General features: G+C 44.4%; 1 protein-coding gene across 2 annotated transcripts in view; it reads left to right on the top strand.

The window, feature by feature from the left end:
* The window catches only part of RPGRIP1L (RPGRIP1 like), a 1,574,704-nt gene that overhangs the window by 1,177,006 nt on the left and 376,358 nt on the right, over window positions 1–21,340 (top strand). For both annotated transcript variants that reach the window (XM_069639571.1, XM_069639577.1), the window contains exon 20: window positions 8,297–8,380. In XM_069639571.1, coding sequence (XP_069495672.1) covers window positions 8,297–8,380 — 84 coding nt within the window. The remainder of the gene's footprint in view (window positions 1–8,296; window positions 8,381–21,340) is intronic.

The raw sequence follows: 21,340 nt of genomic DNA, 5'->3' as shown, positions 1-21,340 counted from the left end.
AAACAAAGCCGGAGCCAGCGGACAACCCTGTTTGACACCCCTGTTGATTGTTATTGCTTCTGTTAATGTGCCTTGCTGATTCAGGCGGACCCTCATAGAAGTATTTGAATAGAGAGCTTTAATTGGGTTGAGTCCGTCTAATGGACATCTCCATAAGGCAAGCTTTCGCCACAGTCTTTCTCGATCTACTTTATCAAATGCCTGTGTGAGATCGACAAAGGTGATGTATAGGCGTGGACGACCCTCCAAGATTTTGCTTTTAAGGGCGCTCAATATCAAAATGTTGGCATTTGTCCCCAAGTTCTTTTTAAAGCCAGTTTGTAACTTATCTTGACACTGGGAATCGTTGGCCCAAGTTATAAAGTGTTTTAGCAGCAAAGACCCAAACATCTTACCTATTGGATCAAGGAGGGCAATAGGGCGATAATTCGCTGGGTCTAGCCTATCTCCTTTTTTATAGATAGGGACCACATTTGCACATGTCCATGAAGGCGGGATGGATTTTGTGGCTGAACAAAGTTTGAATATTTGGCTCAAGAGAGGAGCCCAGGTCTCCGGATGGGATTTCAAATCGAGGTTCCTGATGCCATCAGGCCCAGGCACACGTGACGGTTTTAACTTTTTGATTAAGGCTATAATGTCCTCAATGTTGTCCACACTGATCCAGGGGGTGTCGTTGGGTTCCATCAAAGGAGGTTTGGTAGTTGGACTCTTAAAAAGAGTTCGAAAATGGATTTCCCAGGCCGATTGGCCAATTCCGTTTATTTGACATGGCCGGTCTCCTGGTGCGGTTGAGTGGAGCAGGGTCCAAAAATCTCTGGCATGGTTTCCGGTGATGGCCTTGAGAATGTTTTCCGCGTCTTCTTGATACAGCTTATGACGGTAACATTTTAGCCATGATTTATAGTTTTTAACAGCCACTTTGATGGTCTCGAGTGAGGGTGAGGGATCGAATTTCTTTGCTTGTCCTTTTATTCTCCTCAGTTCTCTCTTTTTTTCCATTACTACTTTATCGTAGGTATGTTTTTGATCTGGTGTTGGTGTCTTCTTTTTTTTTGTGGAACTCTAAAGGTGGTCAGTAATGGTAAATAGTCCACGTCTATCCTGGGGGGTTGATTTCTGTGGTCTTTATATTGTGCTATAACAGTAGTTATAGCCTTTTCCGTTATTCTGAGTCTTATTCCTTGTGTGGAGACTTCTATATCTGGAGTCATGGTGTGATTAATCGGTAAGGTTGTAGACCAAATAGTTTCGAGAAGATTATGGTCACTTTCCCTTGTTTTGATCACTTTGAAGGAGTTGATGTAAAGTAGTAGAGAAAGAGATACGAAGATATAGTCAATTGTGGAAGTTGAATTTGCTCTTTCCCAGGTTGGAAATCTATTTCGATCAGGAAGGACTAGGTCCAAGTTGTCAAAAGATCTAGACTTCATTAAATTTTGCCATTTTGTTGCCCTCTGATCAGCTGATGGTTTTTTTTTATCTACATCCCTTTGAGTTCGTCAGGGGTTGACTGTTGATGTTAAGGTCGCCACATAGAATTACGTGGTCAGGTTTGTGTGTGACTTGCGCCCAGTCCAACTCTTGTTCTATTGTATTGATGAATTTTGTACTTTCAATAGTGGCTGGGTTCCAATAGATGGTCACTATTATGAGTATCTTCGTCGAGGTTTTAGTCGATCCTCTTTTTTTAGTGACCCAGTTTAGCTTTACCATCAGCATAAAATGATTTTCTTTTAGCTTTTGCGAGTTTACCAGGCCTCGTCCGCTACGGATCGCGATCAGAAGACCCGCCGTTGGGCGGCCTAAAGAACCTTTCTTGGCCAACACTGTGTGGGTTTCATAGCCATCAAGTACTGGAGGATGGAGAAGCCATGTCTCCTGCAAACAGACGATGTCGTAGTTTGTTAGATTTGAAGGTCCTGATGTTAGATGAAGGAAACCTTGTGTGTTCCATGAACACATTTTTATTTGGTCTTGAGCATTTGAATTTGGACAGTCTGGTGCTTTGCTGTTGATCGTGTTCTCGGATGGCTATTTTTGTTTGTTTAACTTTAAAGCTTTTGGTAACCATGACCAAAGAGAGTGTAGGGACGAGCTTGAAGATGGATTTGCTGTCACAGGATAGGTCTCGTTCTGAACTGTCCTTTGAAGTTTTTGGCCTTCTTTTGGGAGCATCAGTCTACCAGACAGCTCTCTGGGCAATGGGTTTAGATTTTCAAGACCTTTGACAAACCTCTTGGATTTTGGTTTAACTGTTTCGGTCTGATTTGACTTTTGGTCCAAAACTGTGGCGTTGGTCGTTTTTTTTGGTGGTGAACGACGTTTTTGGCATGAAGACTGAGAGTATTCGGTTACTTTTATGAATGCCTGGGAATCTTTATTTTCTCGGTAGTTGCGAGTTTTAATTTCTCTCGAAGGTTCCGTGAGATCGTAGCCCATTATTAAGAGTTCCTCAAGGGCAGATTCCAGGGCGTTTTTGGTTGCGTGTGACGCTATATATAGATGTGAGATCGCCCTGGAGCCTCGATGGCTCGGATCAACAATTTGAAGGTCAGCTGACTTCACTGACTGTAATTTCGGAATGTAACTGAATAAGTCTATAACTGATCTTCTGTTTAATGTTACTTCATCATAGTTCCCAGGGCTCTGTTCTAGTTTCAATATTCATCATATTAAAGGTTTTATGTGGTGTTTTATGGTTTTCGATTTGTAGGTCGGTCGCTGGGCTTCCTTGGTGGGAGCTCTTATTGAGAATTTCTTTTGCTGGGCTTTTGGCCGTGGAGTTTGGGGTTTACTATACGATCTATGGGACCTCTTGCTGGCTGTCGACGAGAAACATTTTCACATGTTTCAATTTCTTGTTTTGGATGGTTAGTTTTAAGAACTACCGAAGACTCTCCAAATACAGAATCTTTGGATTTGTGGTTGATCGTGGTCAATCGCGATCTTCGTTCTTCTAGAGTGAGAAATGGAGATTCTCTGGTCTTTGTTTCTTTATTGGAGTTCCCTGACGGAAGTATAGAAGTTGAGGATGAGTCAGGTATTTCTTACAAATTTTGGTTCGAGATAGTTGATTGGTCTGTAATGTGTTGAGTGATCATCATGTCCTCGTTATTTAGAAATGCTTCTATTCCTCTAGGAGAAACATTCAGTGTATCTCTTTTGGCTCTGGTTACCGCCCTGGTTTTCTTTACTTTGCCCTTCGTTTTTGATGGAGTAAAAAGGTCTTTTTGAGCATCTATAGCTTTTGAACTTGTTAGATCTGATTGGTGAGTTAAAGATGCTATTGATACTGTTCCTTGTTGATGAAAATTAGTTTTTTCCACTCCTTTAGGCAACTTGGTTTCTTCTATCAAAAGAGTTGGTGGAACAGTTAAGTCAATAAATGAAGAGGTTTGAATGCTTTCTGAGTTTGTTTGTGTTATGACCTGAGGGATAGGGCACGTAGGTGAAACCAATTTTTGAGAAGGCGCCATAATCAGTTCTTGGCTCGGTTTGTTCTTAGACACAGAAGTCTTTGTTTCTAGTGCCATAATATAACCCTCCAGAAAAGTTATTTTATTCAGCATTGAAGTTTGAATCGCTGTATGATCTTTCAGTGTGTCCCCTATTGTTTCATACAGTTTAATAAATGGGTTGAGGGCTATCGATAGTGCTGACATCAAAGTACAAGTGTCAAGCTTTTTTGGTTGTGGATCAGTTGAAAGAGTATCACGATGAGTAGCTGATTTAACTATCCCAGGAGTTAATGGTCGTGTAAATGGTGTAGTGACGTTTGATAATCTACTGGGGGGGAAGTCTGAAGAGTGTCTTCTTTGATTACTATAATTATCTAGGTTTGAGTAAAAAGAATCTAAAGTTTTCTCAAACTGTAATTTATTTTTAGATTTGACAGAATGTTGGCTACCACCATCTTTATCTTGGGTTTGTTGAATCAGTCTTAAAGGCTCACTTGGTGGCTGTAGTGAAGTCATCAGTACCTGGTCTTTACAATTGGTGCTGTCGCTTGGTCGATGTATTGGATCATTGTTCGGTGGTTGCTCTTGTGCCAAGAGTTGAATAGGGCCAATTGCAGCAGAGCCAATTTGCTTTGGTGGAATCGAGATAATTGGGAGAGGTGCAGAGCTCTCTGCTTCGACTTGCTCTCGGTCGTTGGTAAGAGTTTGTTGTAGGCACAAAATGGGGGCTGAGGTTGGAAGTTTCGCAGGAGTAATACTTTCCGAAGCTGGTATAGGTTTAATTATAGGTAGTAGTGCCAGGTTTCGAGCCTGCGAAGTCCCCGGCTCTTCCTGCGTAATTTGCGGTATTTTTGAAGTCACTTGGCCTGAGAAGTGCCATTTTGTCGGGTCAATATCCGGAGCTGGCCAGGTATCGTCTTTTGTTTGAGGAATAGAAGATCTTCTTTTAGCTTGTAACAGTCTACGGTATTTGCTAGGTGGTGTAATTGCGTCAGCTGCCTCAAGGATTTCTGCATCAGTCAGCTCTTTACATTTCTCTTGGATGGCTTTGGAGTGCCTATTGAAAAAATCTGATAATAGTTTCAAGGGGCGTTGTGGTTTTTTGCCGCCCTTTCTCGTTCCTTTGGGGCGCGCACGGGGCACTTGGGTAGAATTTATTTGTTTGGGGAGAGTTTTAACCAATCTTGCGGTTTTCACTTGGTTATTCAACGATTTTGAGGCTGAGTTTTTCTTAATAGGGTCATCGCAGGTTCGTGATCTCTTTTTTTTTAATTTTAGTATTAGGCTCTGGCGATGTTAGCTTAGTTTCTTGAGGCAAAATTGGGCTTATTGAGGCCGTCGCGTTTTTTTCTGGATTTGACTTATTTGCTAGTGAGTTACTAGGGTTTTCCCTGTGTATAATTACTGATACCGTAAAGTCAGCCATTGGTGGTGCTGCAATAATTTCTCTTTCTTTCTCCAAGGTCAATGGGCCACGCAAACTCCCAATCCACTCAGGCACTCCTGGTCTGTTGCCGCTGGGCGCCGTCTCCCGAAGGCACCGGACGTCCGTGCCTCTCCCTCCATCAGCTGGGAAACGTGGGGGGCGCCTTCCCTGGCGTCCTCCCCCGACTCCGCCGTGTCTGCCTCGATCTCCGTCGAGCCTCGCGCTGCCTGCCCGCTCAACGCCACCTCCCCTTCGGGAGGCCGCGGCAACGATCGAACCGCTCGGCCCCTGCAGCACCCTCGGGGGCTCCGACATGGAACTCAAGGCGGTCCCCCCTCCGGGGGAACTCCGAGCCCCTAACACAGCCGCGGCCACCCATGCGCCTCCCGGGGGATGACGCTCGGCACCGCCGATGAAGACGCCGAAGCGGGCGGCGCCGGCTCCCTCCCGGGGCAGAGCAAAACCCCCGAGAGTGCCAGCCCGGCTCGCAGGCCGCCAGCGACCGGCGCCAACGCAGAGGTCGGGGGAGAACCAGCGCCGTCCACTCCCCGGACCGCGACCCCCTCCTCGGGTAAGACAGCCTCGCTGCAAGATGATGAGTGTTGTTTGTTAAAGATGCCGGAGCTTTTCCCAATGGTTTTTTGGTAGGGAATTTGCACATTATTAGCACAGTTTCTTTTTCCCATATTTGTTGGAGTGTTGAAACTTGGATTCGTGAGAATGTCTCGATCATCTGTTGTTTCCATAAAAGTCGAGGGAGGACTAGTATGAGGTTGTGTAGGTAATATAGTTGTGGTTTTAGTTAACGACTTAACTTTGCTTCTTAGCGAGCGGCCTGTGAAGTCTTCTGAGTTCAACCGCTGTGGCTTTGGAGGTGATGGGACAGCCAGGCCCGTCTTGCCTGACATGACTGCAAGACTGCCACTCACCGCCACTCCGCGTTCTCTCCGCGGAGTAAGTGAGGTCTTGTAGGAATAGGTGTAGCAGGAAACACACCTCCCAAGGGTAGAGCTGGAAAAAACACTGGTAGCTGCAAGACTGCCACTCACCGCCACTCCGCGTCCGCTCAGCGGAGTAAGTGAGGTCTTGTAGGAATAGGTGTAGCAGGAAACACACCTCCCAAGGGTAGAGCTGGAAAAAAAACTGATAGCTGCAAGACTGCCACTCACCGCCACTCCGCGTCCGCTCCACGGAATAAGTGAGGTCTTGTAGGAATAGGTGTAGCAGGAAACACACCTCCCAAGGGTAGAGCTGGAAAAAACACTGGTAGCTGCAAGACTGCCACTCACCGCCACTCCGCGGCTGCCTCTTTTGAAAAGAGATATTCAGAGGAAGAGTACCTAGACTCTCAAGTGTGTATGGGTCAGTTGCAGTATTTGGTTGATTAGAAGGGTTATGACCTAGAGCGGTTCTGGGAGCCAGCAGAGTTTGTCCACAATCCACACTTAATCAGGTACTTCCACAGCAAATTCCTGGAGAAATCCAAATGGGGGAAGGGGCACAGGATTCAGGGGGTATAGGAAGTACAGGTCAATAAGAAGGGTAAAAAGGGGCATACAGGGATGTAGGAAGTACTGGCCCAGATGGAAATTCGGTGGGTGAGCTCGGAAGAGACCAAAGGAACTCCACTTTGTTTTGATTACTGATTATGGATAACAAGCCACCAGTCCAAGATGGCCCCGTGATTAGACATTAGTAAGAACATAGACAAAGTATTAGCCAGTCGGGGTGCACACTGGATTGGACTGTAAATAAACAAGAGAAAGGGTTGCTTGGCACTGTCCTTGGTGGTTCCTCTCATTGCTCTATTCCAGCATCTCTTGAGCTGCTATTTCTGGTTTTCCCCAGGGCTCTTTTCCATCGGCTTTCCGCATCTCTCTCCATTTGGCTCTCGGTTTGGATTCTTTTTATCGCTTCTCTCCTCACCATACGGCACTCATTCATGTGTTTTTGCCTGGACCATTTTAACAGTGCCTCTTATTCCGTGCTCTTCTGCATTGCCTGGAAACCATTTTGGTGCATCCTACCTCCCTTTGCCGTCTGTCCTCTCACCCACTGTCGGCGTTCTTCACTTCTCTCTTGTCTTCCCAGTTTGGTACCCTGCAACCTTTTCTCAAGTAGCATTTTCTGGCCCTCCAGGGGTTTCCTGCTATCTGTAAACACTAGGACGGGACAGGAAGGGGCTGATTCACGGGTGTCGCCTGGACACTGTGCCCTGATACCATCTACCGGGTAAGTCCTGTAGTACAATCTGATAATTGTCCTTCCTCACATCTAATTTCTGTCTTTTTATCCCTGAGAGGGAGTCAGTGAAGAGCCTGCTCCTTTCCATACCTTGATTAGTTGCCCAATCACTATGGCAGTGAAATGATGGGGTATTTGACGCATCCAGATGTTCTAGTGTATGGGGGCAGAGGGATTGGTGTCCCGAGTCCTGGTAAATCCTCTGCCAAACTAGACACAGGGATAGTTTCTGTAGGGATGTCAGTTTATCAAAATCTAATGCACATTGCCATGTTGATACTATTTTGAAAGACTTTCAAGAGATGCTGAATCTGGAGAAGGATCAGGTATCCGTTAGAAGAGCAAGTTCCTTAACGTTGGTAATGTTTTTTCTGATGGATGGGGTGTTCCTCCAAGAGATTCTTTCGAATCCATCTCTCTTGCCCTCTAATTGTGTGATTACTCATAAATTCTCTATCTTGTTTTTTTACCATGAAAATTGAACTGTTACTTGAGGGCTGTTGAGCAGAGAAAATTGGGTTGGAATTGAGGAATGGATATATATGCGACTCTGCCTAAATACTATCTAGGTCACTTCTGTCGCCATCTATGTTGCTATGACACATTCTGTACAAAACATTCCAATGATCCCTGGTGCCTCTGAGAAGTTCCTGAATCCATTCTGCGTACCCTAGAGATGATTCTGTTGACAAAATAACGGTCATTAACTTTCCCTGTTTATCTCCATGTTCAAAGTACCTTTGCAATTTCGAATTGCGCACACACCAACATAATTCATATTCCTTGGTTTTATTCCAGGGAAATTATCCACGAAGGCAATTGCTAGACTTTTATAGGTCTCTAAATGCACTGTGCTTAAGGCTTGCTGATTAATAATGTTTGACAGTAAAACTTGCCAACCTGGTGGTGATTGTTCTATCCAGACTTGGTTATTCACCCACAGTATGGGCATTACTTTATACTTTCTGCCCCAGTAAGTTCTGTGTATGGGTTTTTGTGAAAAATAACAGACTTTTTAAAGTATGCATATTAACAATTCTGATTTGGAAACAGATGCTGTCTTACAAAAATGTGTTTTGGCGCAGCTAATAGTAAATGGGATTGGACAAAATAAAATAGTTCTAAAAATGAAGTCTCACAATAAAAATATTTCTGTTTTTCCTAGACACCCAAACCCAAACCCAGGCAAAGATCTGTTCCTGCTGAGAAGAAAGTATCTTTTGTGGACACAACTGCAGCCTCAAATACGGTGAGCTTTAGAGCTGTCCCTCATCTAGGACCTTTGTTTAACCTACTGTGCTACTTCCTGATTCACTAAAACAGCTGTAGTTTTTGAGCAGTGCAAATATTCGGTTTGGATGCATAACCAACTGAGTTTTTGTAAAATGTTGCTTTATTTATTTGTTTTAAAAAAAAGTTGTCACCATGATATTTCTGTTGCTGATGATATTACATGCCACCTGAAATGCCCAGTGCTTGATATGTATGATAATAATGGCAGCTATATTCTTTGCATACCAGTTGCCACGACCGTTTTTACTGCTTTGAAAACTTAGAGAGCCCCTCATTGCAAATTAAATGCTGCTGGTAAAATGGTTTGTCTTTTTATTTTTCGCTGTTTGAGTGCATTACACTTAATGATTGATTTGTATATGTGTCCAATTCGCTTATTGAATTCATTTTTTGCATGAAAGACCAAGGGGCTGATTCATAGAATTATTTGCGCCGAAACACGGGGATTTGTGCGCCATTCTGCCCGCAAATACCTGTTTAACAAATGGGGATTTGCGGGCAGAATGGCGCACAAATCCCCGTTTTTCGGCGCAAATAATCCCATGAATCAGTCCCCAAATCTTTGAAAAAAGCGCTCTTTAAAACCATTCTAGGTTTTCAAAGTAGAATTTGCACTTGGACATCCAGTATTTCAATGAATTTTGTAAAGATCACTGAAAAAAGGCCCTAATTTCTGCAGGCTTTTAAAAGAATATTGTGCCATTTATTTCCTGTTTTCAGGTTTATATGACCTCTTCAGAGTAAATATTCTTTTAGTTTTGGCTATTAGGTGGCCCTTAAGTACCACCTATAAGACAAAACTATTACATTGGAGGGGGATGACATGTGAGATGTGACACATATCTTGTGGGTGTCACATTGACTGCCCATGGCCATGCTAATCTCATAGTAATTCCCACCCACTACATCTCCCTCCCTGCACAAAACACATCTTCTAAGCTCTAGCTCTGTGAAGCAGTAATGTCACACGTTGGCCTGCCATTGTTATTTGTAAGCAGTCTACTGAAGGTTAATGGCTTAATTGCAACTGCAAAGGCGCTTCTGGCGTTTATAAAAGTGTCTTAACTAAATGTGTCTTGATATGATATGATATTTTATTTATATCGCGCTCATACACAAGTGTTTCAGAGTGCGACCAAGCAAAGGGAGGGGAACAAGGGAGAATAAAAACAGCAATCTTACTAGGCCCAGTGACATTAAGAACGTGCAAGTGCATGGAATGGGAAAAAGGGGGAAAATGCGAGGAAGGGGTGTTAGGCAGAAACCTGTGCAGTTCCCTCTGGGACCACTGCAAAAGTTTTAAGACTACAGGTGTTTGGCAGTAAACCCACTTGGTAGCAGTCTGTACCACACAGATTCACTTGGTAGCTGTGGCTGAGCAGTCAGACTTCCCTCAAGAAGAGTTAGACAGTATACAGAGTATTCACAATAGGTCAAAAGGACACAGTAGAACAAGTAAACACTGACCAGAGCTTGGTGTAAAAGAGATATAATTATTTATTTAAAACCACATCTAGTAAAACACACAGGCACTAATGTTAAGCAGTTCAAAAACACGGTCACTAAAAGATATACACTCCCTTAAAAGAATGTTAGACAATTCTTAAGTAAAGCCCCACTTATTTTCAGACAGCGGTGAGCGCTTAACGCAGATGGCACTCTAATAATTCGTTTTAAAAAGGGAGAGAAAAGCAGAGTATAATTTGAAACAGATCCCAACACTTTCACAAGAACACAACAAGAGAGGAAGGCAAAGTAAAACCGTGAAGTAGAGTTCAGAAGGCCGGATCCACTTTAAGAGGATCAGAACGAAATGTGTCCAAGGTCACACGGTTGAAGTGCACAAAAGTCTTGAAAAGGTTCAGAAAGAGTTGGACCAAAGAAAGGGACCAGTTAGATGATCAAGGCGGACAGCCCAGTCCAGAAGGTTAAGGGATTATTATTACCATGTAGCAATCTTTAGAAAGGGAGGCATGACGGGCACGTTACCTTAAAGTGGTGAGAATACTCCAGCGGGGGCAGTTGTTCCTGGCAGCGGATGCAAGTCAGTGCTTCGTCCGAGGGAAGAGAGGATCTCGTCGGGGAGGAAGACAGGAGTCCGTTGCACTGCCAGGGAAGAAACCAGCCGTGGAGTTCTCAGGTAAAAGGAGCTGTCCTTTTATTCGCGGTCCAGTGGTAAGTGGCTATCCGGTTGCCGGGGTGCTTGTCACAGGCAATTCGACCACAAGACGTCCTGGGATGCGAGGAAAAGAAGGTAAACTGGTTGTGCCCACCAGTCAGGGGAAGAAGCCTCTCTCTGTCGTCGGGAAGTGGTGAGTCGGTTCCGCAGGGCTCCACCGGTGATGTCGTCGTGGTAGGTTGGCTCAGCTTCTCCCTTGTCGGATTCTCAGGTCCTGTGGCGATTTCTGAAGTTCCAGTCCCCAAAGCCCTGATTTTATGCAGCACACCCCCATTCACTCAGCCCAGCTGTCAATCAAACATGCTAAGTGGTGAGCTGGCCGGCTCACCACTTGGGCCAATCACACAAGAGTGCGACTTGAGTAACCAAGGTAACTCAGTCCAAGGTGCCTAAAACCCCTCCCACACCTCCTGTGGTACCCAGACAGAGTGGCACCACTTTTGGAGGCTTCTGTGGAGAAGCACGCCAAAAAGTGGAACAAAGGGCTCGACTTGGGTTGGAGTCACAGAAGAGAACACAAACGCCATTTTAGAATCGAGTCCTGGCAAAAATACCAACCGGCGAATTAATATTAAATAAATAAACCGGCGGTATGTTTGAGGCTATCAGAATTAAATAATTAAAGTTGGTAGCCTCGAACAATGGGAAAATCCCATAGGTATATATTCGCGGTCGAATATAAAAAGTAGTATCCACTGCCACCAGCCAAAACTCGATCAGGGGGGGACGGAGACGTGCCCCCTCGACTAACAGACCCCAGGGCAATCGAATTGCCCCGACCAGTATGTCCACAATATGATGGTTTGTACCAGTTTCTGTTAATAATTTGGGACTAGTAGAGCCAATGGTGACTTTACATGCCCTGGGAGACAGTAGTCAGTCCCAGGGTATGGAGTCTGTGGTGGGGTGTCACTATGACACCCCTGTGTCACTGCACAGAGGGTGCTGTGTAACACACATAGTAAAAACACATGAGGCCCTATGGAGTAAAGGACCCCATAGCCCATAAAACACATTAACAGTCAAAGGAGCACCATAAATCATGTCCAAGAGTGGGAGGAAAAGAGTCTCACTCTTGGCAGGATGGAAAAAAAACAAACTCCAGAAATCCAGCAAAGCTGCTGGGGGACTCACTAGGTTAGGAAATTCAGCCTAAAGAGAGAATTCTCCCTAACATTCGCCCCCCCCCAGACTAAGGGCCAGGAGGATTTAATCCACTCCTGGATTAATCTCATACCGCTTGTCGATGACATACATCCTAGAGAGACCATCAACATTTTGGTGGTGACACCCTGACCTGTGCTCAATGGTGAAATCAAACCCTTGCAGGCAGATTGACCATCTCAATAGTTTTGGGTTTTCCCCTTTCATTTGCATTAACCATCTCAAGGGTTGGTGGTCAGTCTAAATGACAAAAGTAGAACCATACAAGTATGGCCTAAACTTCTTCAGAGCCCACACAATAGCAAAACACTCTCGTTCAATGGTTGCCCACCTTGTTTCAGGATCCTTCAGTTTTCTACTAATGAAGCAAATGGGGTGCTCCATACCTTTCCCATCCAGTTGACTGAGGACTGCACCTATTCCTACATTTGAAGCATCTGTTTGCACAATGAAAGTTTGGTGGTAGTCAGCAGCTCTGAGTACTGGCGCTTGGCAAAGAGCCTTTTTCAGGGTTTCAAAGGCCTGATTGAATTCCTCATTCCACCTAACCTTTTTAGGGAATTTAGGAGAGGAGATGACATTCAGTGGAGAAGCTATGGACCCATAGTTCTCAATGAAATTCCTGTAATACCCAGTGAGGCCTAAGAAGGCTCTCACCCGAGTCTGAGTAGTAGGTGTTGTCCAATTTTGCACAGCTTCAATCTTACTGGGCAAAGGCCTTATTTCTCCACCTCCTACCTCATGTCCAAGGTAGACCACTTTACTCTGTCCAATCTGGCATTTACTCGACTTTATGGTCAGATTGGACTTTCCAAGAGCCTGCAAAACATATCTCAGGTGATCCACATGTTCTTCCCAGGAATTGCTGAACACTGCTATGTCATCCAAGTATGCCATGCAGAAGTCCTCCATCCCATTCAGAACCTGGTTTACCATCATTTGAAATGTAGCAGGTGCATTTTTCAATCCAAAGGCATAACCTTAAACTGGTATAAGCCAACTGGGGTAGAAAATGCAGTTTTCTCCTTGGCATGGTCTGTCAGGGCTATTTGCCAATAGCCTGACGTCAAGTCAAATGTGCTGAGGAACTTGGCTGCACCAAGTCTATCCACCAACTCATCTGTCCTTGCAAAGGGTGGGCATCAGTCTTAGTGACTGCATTAAGAGCTCTGTAATCCACACAGAATCTAAGTTCTTTAGATCCTGCATTTGGTACTAACACAACTGGGCTAGATCAAGGACTAGTAGAGGGCTCTATTACCCCGAGATCAAGCATCTTGCTGACCTCACCTTTGATGTGGGTTCTTACATTTTCTGACATTCGATATCCTCTGCTTTTGACTGGCAGACAGTCACCAGTGAGTATGTCATGCTGCCCCCAAAAGGTCACGCCTGGTGAAAGTGAGAACAGGGAGGCAAACGGATTCAACATGGATCTGCGCTCTTTCTGTTGCTCAGGTGTCAGATTTGAAGAGAGGTTTACTCCTTCAATTTTTTCCTCTAAAGGTAAGCCTCTGAGGCGGTCAGGAAGAGCTTCACTCTCTTCCTGACTCTGATGATGCTAGAAGCAAAGCTCCTACATCAGGTCTGGAGACATATGCTTTTAGTCTGTTGGTGTGGAAGACTGTTGGAGCCTTCTTGGGATTGCCCAAGTCCACCAGATAGTTGACCTCTCCAAGTTTACCCACAACTTTGAAGGGTCCCATCCATTTGTCTTGCAAGGCCCTCTGCCTTGTTGGAATCATAACGGGAACTAGCTGGTCCTGAGTAAACTCAACCATGTTAGCCTTTTGGTCATGCCAGTGCTTGACCAATGCTTGTCCAGCTTTCAAGTTATCACTTGCTTCTGCCATCATTTGTGACATTCTCCTTCGGAGACCTATCACATAGTCCGTCACTCGGACTGGCTTGGCTTTGAATCAGCCAAGTGCTGTCTGAGCTCAGGAGAGCAGGCATCATAAATGGACTCCAATATTACAAGATTCTTCATTCCTTCATAAGTGTTAACTCTGTAACCCTTAATCCATCCCTCTAGGTATTTCAAACTTGCACTCACCCAGGTAGCCCAAGGGGTACCATCATGCTTTTTGAGGGTCCTAAACCTCTTAAGGTACTGGGAAGGGGTCGTCCCAAATCTAGCTATCAAAGCTAGTTTCACACATTCATAATCCTTCTTATCCACCTCCCCCAACTCCATTACCACATCAGTTGCAGCAGGGGGAAGCCTAGAGAACAACCAGAGAAGTAACTCATTCCCTGTGATGTCCTGGAGCCCATGATTATACTCAAACATTTTTAACCAATCCAACACATCCAACTTAGGTTCATACATACCCACTAATTCCTTAGGCATCCGGGGTCTTTTGGGACTGGAACTCCTAGAGGAATCAGAGGAGAGAGAAGCATTTTCCACAGACAACTTCTTCATTTCTAGTTCATGATTAAGCTCTATTTCTCTGAGTCTTAGCTCAGCTTGCTTCTGCTCAGCCTGGGCATTCATTCTTCTGAACTCTAGCTCTTGGTTTCTTTCAGATTGAGCAATAAAACGTATGTACTCTAATTCAAGCTTCATTTTTTCAAGTTCAAAATAAGCAGGGTTACATGTAGGACCTGGTATTGGCCCAGTAGGTACAGTAGGTAAGGCAGACAGAGGCTCAGAGTGGCTAACTTCATTAGGTTCACTTTCCTCTTCTGACTCATTATCAAGACTTTGATTCAGATCAATACCATCACTGTTTTCTACATTTGCTAGGGGGGGGGGGTAGATTCATCTGTACCACCCAGACTTTGGTTTTCTAACAATCTTTCTATAAGTTCCATTTTCTTGCCCTTCTCAGAGAGATTCTTATGTCTACACAATGCAATCAGCAGTTTTGGCAGACAATGATTCTAGGGTATAACTCCATAGCAGACATAGTTAGAAAATCAGATTTTTAGTCTAAGCTCTGTGGTTAGTTTTCCGAAAGTGTTCAAAAAGCACACTAAAGTATATACTTGATACAAATCCCACCGCTGTACACCAGTGTTAGGCAGAAACCTGTGCAGTTCCCTCTGGGACCACTGTAAAAGATTTAAGACTACAGGTGTTTGGCAGTAAACCCACTTGGTAGCAGTCTGTACCACACAGATTCACTTGGTAGCTTTGGCTGAGTAGTCAGACCTCCCTCAAGAAGAGTTAGGCAGTATACATAGTATTCACAATAGGTCAAAAGAACACAGTAGAACAAGTAAACACTGACCAGAGCTTGGTGTAAAAGAGATATAATTATTTATTTAAAACCACATCTAGTAAAACACACAGGCACTAATGTTAAGCAGTATAAAAACACGGTCACTAAAAGACATACACTCCCTTAAAAGAATATTAGACAAGTCTTAAGTAAAGCCCCACTTATTTTCAGACAGCGGTGAACGCTTAACGCAGATGGCACTCTAATAATTTGTTTTAAAAAGGGAGAGAAAAGCAGAGTATAATTTGAAACAGATCCCAACACTTTCACAAGAACACAACAAGAGAGGAAGGCAAAGTAAAACCGTGAAGTAGAGTTCAGAAGGCCGGATCCACTTTAAGAGGATCAGAACGAAATGTGTCCAAGGTCACACAGTTGAAGTGCACAAAAGTCTTGAAAAGGTTCAGAAAGAGTTGGACCAAAGAAAGGGACCAGTTAGATGGTCAAGGTGGCCAGCCCAGTCCAGAAGGTTAAGGGATTATTATTACCTTGTAGCAATCTTTAGAAAGGGAGGCCTGGCGGACACGGTACCTTAAAGTGGTGAGAATACTCCAGCGGGGGCAGTTGTTCCTGGCAGCGTATGCAAGTCGGTGCTTCGTCCGGGGGAAGAGAGGATCTCGTCGGGAAGGAAGACAGGAGTCCGTTGCACTGCCAGGGAAGAAACCAGCCGCGGAGTTCTCAGGTAAAAGGAGAGGTCCTTTTATTCGCGGTCCAGTGCTAAGTGGCTATCCGGTTGCCTGGGTGCTTGGCACGGGCAATTCGACCACAAGACGTCCTGGGATGCGAGGAAAAGAAGGTAAACTGGTTGTGCCCACCAGTCAGGGGAAGAAGCCTCTCCAGCCGCGAGATCTTCTCTGTCGTCGGCAAGTGGTGAGTCGGTTCTGCAGGACTCCACCGGTGGTGTTGTCGTGGTAGGTCGGCTCAGCTTCTCCCTCGTCGGATTCTCAGGTCCTGTGGCGACTTCTGAAGTTCCAGTCCCCAAAGCCCTGCTTTTATGCAGCACACCCCCATTCACTCAGCCTGGCTGTCAATCAAACATGCTAAGTGGTGAGCCGGCCGGCTCACCACTTGGGCCAAATACACAAGAGTGCGACTTGAGTTACCAAGGTAACCCAGTCCAGGGTGCCTAAACCCCCTCCCAGACCCCCTGTGGTACCCAGACAGAGTGGCACCACTTTTGGAGGCTTCTGTGGAGAAGCCCGCCAAAAAGTGGAACAAAGGGCTCGACTTGGGTTGGAGTCACAGAAGAGAACACAAACGCCATTTTAGAATCGAGTCCTGGCAAAAAATACCAACCGGCGAATTAATATTAAATAAATAAATCGGCGGTATGTTTGAGGCTATGAGAATTAAATAATTAAAGTTGGTTGCCTCGAACAATGGGAAAATCCCATAGGGATATATTCGCGGTCGAATATAAAAAGTAGTATCCACTGCCACCAGCCAAAACGCGATCAGGGGGGGACGGAGACGTGCCCCCTCGACTAACAGACCCCCGGGCAATCGAATTGCCCCGACCAGTACGTCCACAATATGATGGTTTGTACCGGTTTCTGTTAATAATTTTGGACTAGTAAAGCCAATGATGACTTTACATGCCCTGGGAGACAGTAGTCAGTCCCAGGGTATGGAGTCTTTGGTGGGGTGTCACTATGACACCCCTGTGTCACTGTACGGAGGGTGCTGTGTAACACACATAGTAAAAACACATGAGGCCCTATGGAGTAAAGGACCCCATAGCCCATAAAACACATTAACACTCGAAGGAACATCATAAATTCTCCCTAACAAGGGGGAGAGGTGGAGAGTGCAGTACAAAGGAGAGAAACAGAAGAAATAATAAGTGCAATAAATAAATAAAAGCAATAAATAAATACAGGCAGAGGCAAGTGCATGATTTGTCAGATATGGGATATCTGATAAGTGCAGAAGAAAAATGGGGGACTGTATGGGTACAGAATACAGATCCCAGTGCAGGGGGTGGCTCGCAGGCAGTGCAGGAGGGGGAGCAGGTACTTGGGCCCGAAGGACACAGGGTGGCCAAGAGCATGGTCATGAGAGAGAAAACAGATCATCGGGGGAGAAGAGGGGCAAAGGCAGAGGCGAAGAGGGAGGTCTTGAGATGCTTCCGGAACCTGAGATGGTTCTCAAGTTTCAAGGTGGCTGGGAGGCTGTTCCAAAGGGAGGCTCCCGCCGAAGACAGAGGTCTGCCTCCAGCTCATTTCCCTCACGACTGACCCTGAGGAAGTTAGAAGTAGAGGAGCGACGGGCTCGAGAGGGGAGGTATTTACGGAGGGATAGTTGAAAGTATTTTGAACCCAGGCCCCATAAAGCCGTGTGGACAATACAGAGGGTTTTAAATGTAATCCTTGCGTCCACTGGGAGCAAAGGAAGGGATTTCAGAGCTGGAGAGATACGATCCTAGGTTTTGAGGCCCAGGACAAGTCTCACAGTCCTGTTCTGGATTAGTTCTAAAGGTCAGAGAGTGGAGGCAGGTAGATTTAGAAAGAGGCTGTTACAGTAGTCCAACCTAGAGAGAACCAGAGTTTGGGAGACAGTAAGCTTCTGGGGGAGGGAGAGGAAAGGCAGAGAGTACTTCTAAGGAGGTGTAGTAGGAGGTTTGACTTTCTAGAGTCGTCGGAGATGTGTGCAGAGAAGGAAAGTTTAGAGTCAAAGATGACCCTGATCATCTCCAGGTAGGCGTAGGTGGAGGGCCAAGGGAGGCTGGCCAGAGAGTGAGGGGAAAGGATGGCGAAGGTGAATCAATGAGTAGGATCTCAGCCTTCTTGACATTTAGACAAAGATCGTTGGCAGCACACCAATTTTGAATGGCGATTAGGCATCAGAGATGAGGAAAGGAGAGCAGGTGTCAGAGGGAAGCTGAGTTGGGTGTCATCAGCATAGCACTGGAAGTTTGAGCAGAAAATGGAAATGCAGTAGGCGAGAGTAGCCAAGTATTGGTTGAAAAGCCAGGACGAGAGGATAGACCTCTGGGGAACACCGCAGGTGGAGAGGGAGATGGAGAAAAGGAAAGACCCAAGTTGTACCTGGGAAGGTTGATCAGAAAGGAAAGAGGTCAGCCATGTGTCCCTTGCATTGAGCTCCTGGTAAAAACGATCACTGAAAAAGTCAACAGTTTTAGCTTGTTTCTAAGTATTAAAATAGACATCATTTGCCCAGGTAATCACACAATTTTCCAGCTGTTGCCATCTTGTGGCCAGGCAGCATAGTTATGGCAGCGCCTGGAAATTGTTTAACAATGTCTATACAAAAGCCAAAACTGTTTTGCCAATCCTTGTTATAGTTTCTTATGACCATGAGTATTCCTTTTAAGCACCACAGCCTTTTTGGTTAAATAATGGTAGTTGATGACCCATATTTTTGTTTACGTTGCCCGTTTTCTGATCATCGCCCATGGCATACTAATAATGCACGTTTTAACGGCTTGCAAGGCCTTAGTGTTTCAGACGTTGCACAAGAAGCTGAGGACCATAGACATTTCTCTGATGCTAGAGTTCCTAGTAGCTGTTGGTCAAATCTTAAAAGATCAAAGTGGAGTGGTTTGCATCCAGCTGCCATAGTATTGGAAAGTGAACATCTTAGCTTACTTTTTCTTTTGTTTTTTTTTAAACGGGTTAGTTTAGTTTTAAACTTTTCCATTCTTACTTATATAAAAACAACATGATTTCACTAAAATACATGATTCTCCATTTACTATTGGACATCAGGCCGCAGTATCTGTTATTATTCCTTTCTCACTTGTGGCCATTATTGCTTTCCAAAATTGAATAACTCGAAAGGTCAGTGCTTTGTCAATGCCATTTAGGATTAGCGCCCATCGCGGATTAGCATCAATTAGAGTTTTTGTTTTTGGAAGCATGTCTCTAAAAATATGTCTTTTTCTTTCACACTTGTACAGTCCATGATAAGATGATAAATTGTCTGTTTGATCTTTTTGCTGGCAAAATCGACAGTATATCATTGTTTCCAGGAGCTGTTTTGTTCCCACCAGAAGTTCTCGTGTTGGGAGTAGATTCAGCCGCAGTCGTAAAAATGTGTCCCTCATTGCTCGATCTGGAAACCTTCTCAGATAAGTCGGTAGTTCGTTCACTGCACGTGCTTCTATTGTACAGCACAAAGTTAGTTGGTCATCTGCTTTTTTTGGGTTGTACCGATCCAGTCATTTCTTTGTAGTCTTTTTTTAACTTCTTGCGGACGGTTAACCAACATATCTGGAGTTATCACTTTATTCGTCATGATTTGTATGCATACCTTTTTCCACTGAGTTATCATCCAGTTTTGCGATGTCACGTTTCTCAGTCGTAATATAGTGACTGCAGGGATATCTTGTTCTAGTAGCGTTTTCCTATAAAGGCTTAAGCATTTCAACGTTTTTATGGATTCGAGAGATTGTAGTGCAAGCTCAAAACGCACCCGAGGAATTGGGTACATTGGTGGGAGAGCGAGGATCATCCGCCAAATTATTCCTTCCAATTGATTCCACAGATTCTTTGGTACATTCAACAATGCTTCACAGCCATAGGTTAAAATTGCCACTATTTTCTGCCTGTAAAAGGCGATGATAGGTTTAATTGAAAATACCCCGTATTTATGATGGAGGATCAAGCCTTGGTGTGCTAGAGAATTTGCTTTCATTTTTAGATGGTCTACCCATTCTTTTTCTGTTTCCGATTTGTTCAGTATAACTCCGAGGTATTTGACTGTATTCCCGGTTTCAAGTTTTTTTCCATGGGGAAATATTGACAAAGGTTTTTATTCGCATTGAAGGATGCCGGGTTCGAGTCATGACTTGTCTTCTTTTTTTTTTTATCAACTTATTTTTTTTATTTTTACTTAAGACAATAATTGGCCTTCTATTTCCCCCCACCCCGGAAGGTCTCTGCCTGCCCATTTCAGTGCTGATGTCAGTTGAGCTGCTAAAACGTATCTCCCTATATCCGGCACTCCCAGCCCCCCCAGAAGCGTGGGGCGCATCATGATCCTTTTTTGGATTCTCGGCTTCTTATTCCTATAAATTTAAACACTGCCTTCTGGAGTTCCTGAATCAGTTTTGGGGGGATCACCACCGGGGGTTGAGCTTACAACATACAGAAGTTTGGGTAACAAGGTCATTTTTATCGCCGCTATCCTAGCAAACCATAATTCCTGAGCGTCCCATCTCTGCAGGTCATCCTGCAGGCGCTTCTATAGAGGTGTAATGTTTGCTTTGAGCAGGTTCTTTATGGATCTAGTGATACGGATACCTAAATATTCCAGGGACTGCTTTTCCCACTGTAGGGGATACCGTTCCTTCAGGTGTGCTATGTCCCCGCTACCTTCGGACTTGTCTTCTTAACGTTGATCTTAAGGTCATTCATTAATATATACTTTTCCAGCGCTTTCAGTATTTATTGAAGACCAATTTGAGTTTTGTCAACAATTACGAGATCATCCGCGTACATCACAAGCGCTATGGGTGTGTTGTTTAATTTTGGAGGATTAGCTGTGATTTCCTTTAGGCTGTCTGGAAAGTCTGATGTATATAAGTTGAATAGCATTGCGGCCAGTGGACATCCCTGTTTTAATCCGTTCCCCGTTTGGATTTCAGAGGATAGTTAACCATTTTGTAACAGTCTGATTCTAATCGTCGTATTAGTATACAGGGAATTAATTGGCTTGAGGATATTCATTGGGCATTGCCATTCTTCTAGTTTTTTCCATAGTTTTATTCTGTTGACTGTGTCAAATGCTTATTGGAAATCAATGAATGCAGTATGTACCACGGTTTTATCGTTCATCGCTTCTAATTTCAGGAGATTGAGAAGAAGCAGGTTGATGTTAGTTCCTATATTCTTTATAAATCCGGTTCGTCTTGGATCCATTCTTTCCACTTTCTTTGCCCAAGTACTTAGTTTCCTTAATAGAGTTGACGCAAAGACCTTGCCTAGTGGATCCAAAAGCACAATAGGCTGATAATTCACTGGCAATTTCATATCGCCTAGCTTGAAAATCAGACTACATATGGCGCTCTTCCCGGTTGATGGTATGGTCTTTGTTCTGTCTATAATCGCAAAAAGATGGACACGGATCTCTGTCCATGATTCAGGTTGTTGTCTAAGCATCTCATTACTTAGCCCGTCCGGGCCAGGAGCGCATAAGCAATTTAGTTGTCTTATACGCAAAAGAATATCTGCTGGATCCCACTGTATGTTCAATTTTTTCAGTTTACTGTCTGCCCAATATGTTCGGTATTCTTCTGTTTTCTGATATAAAGATGAGAAATAAATCCGCCATTCTTTCACTGGAACATCTAGTATTAATTTCTCATTTTGTTGGGAATTTT

The sequence above is a fragment of the Ambystoma mexicanum genome, chromosome 1q (genome assembly GCF_040938575.1).
Source record: "Ambystoma mexicanum isolate Mex_15411 chromosome 1q, UKY_AmexF1_1, whole genome shotgun sequence".
NCBI classification, from domain to species: domain Eukaryota; kingdom Metazoa; phylum Chordata; class Amphibia; order Caudata; family Ambystomatidae; genus Ambystoma; species Ambystoma mexicanum.
This window is presented reverse-complemented; position numbering and strand designations above follow the sequence as displayed.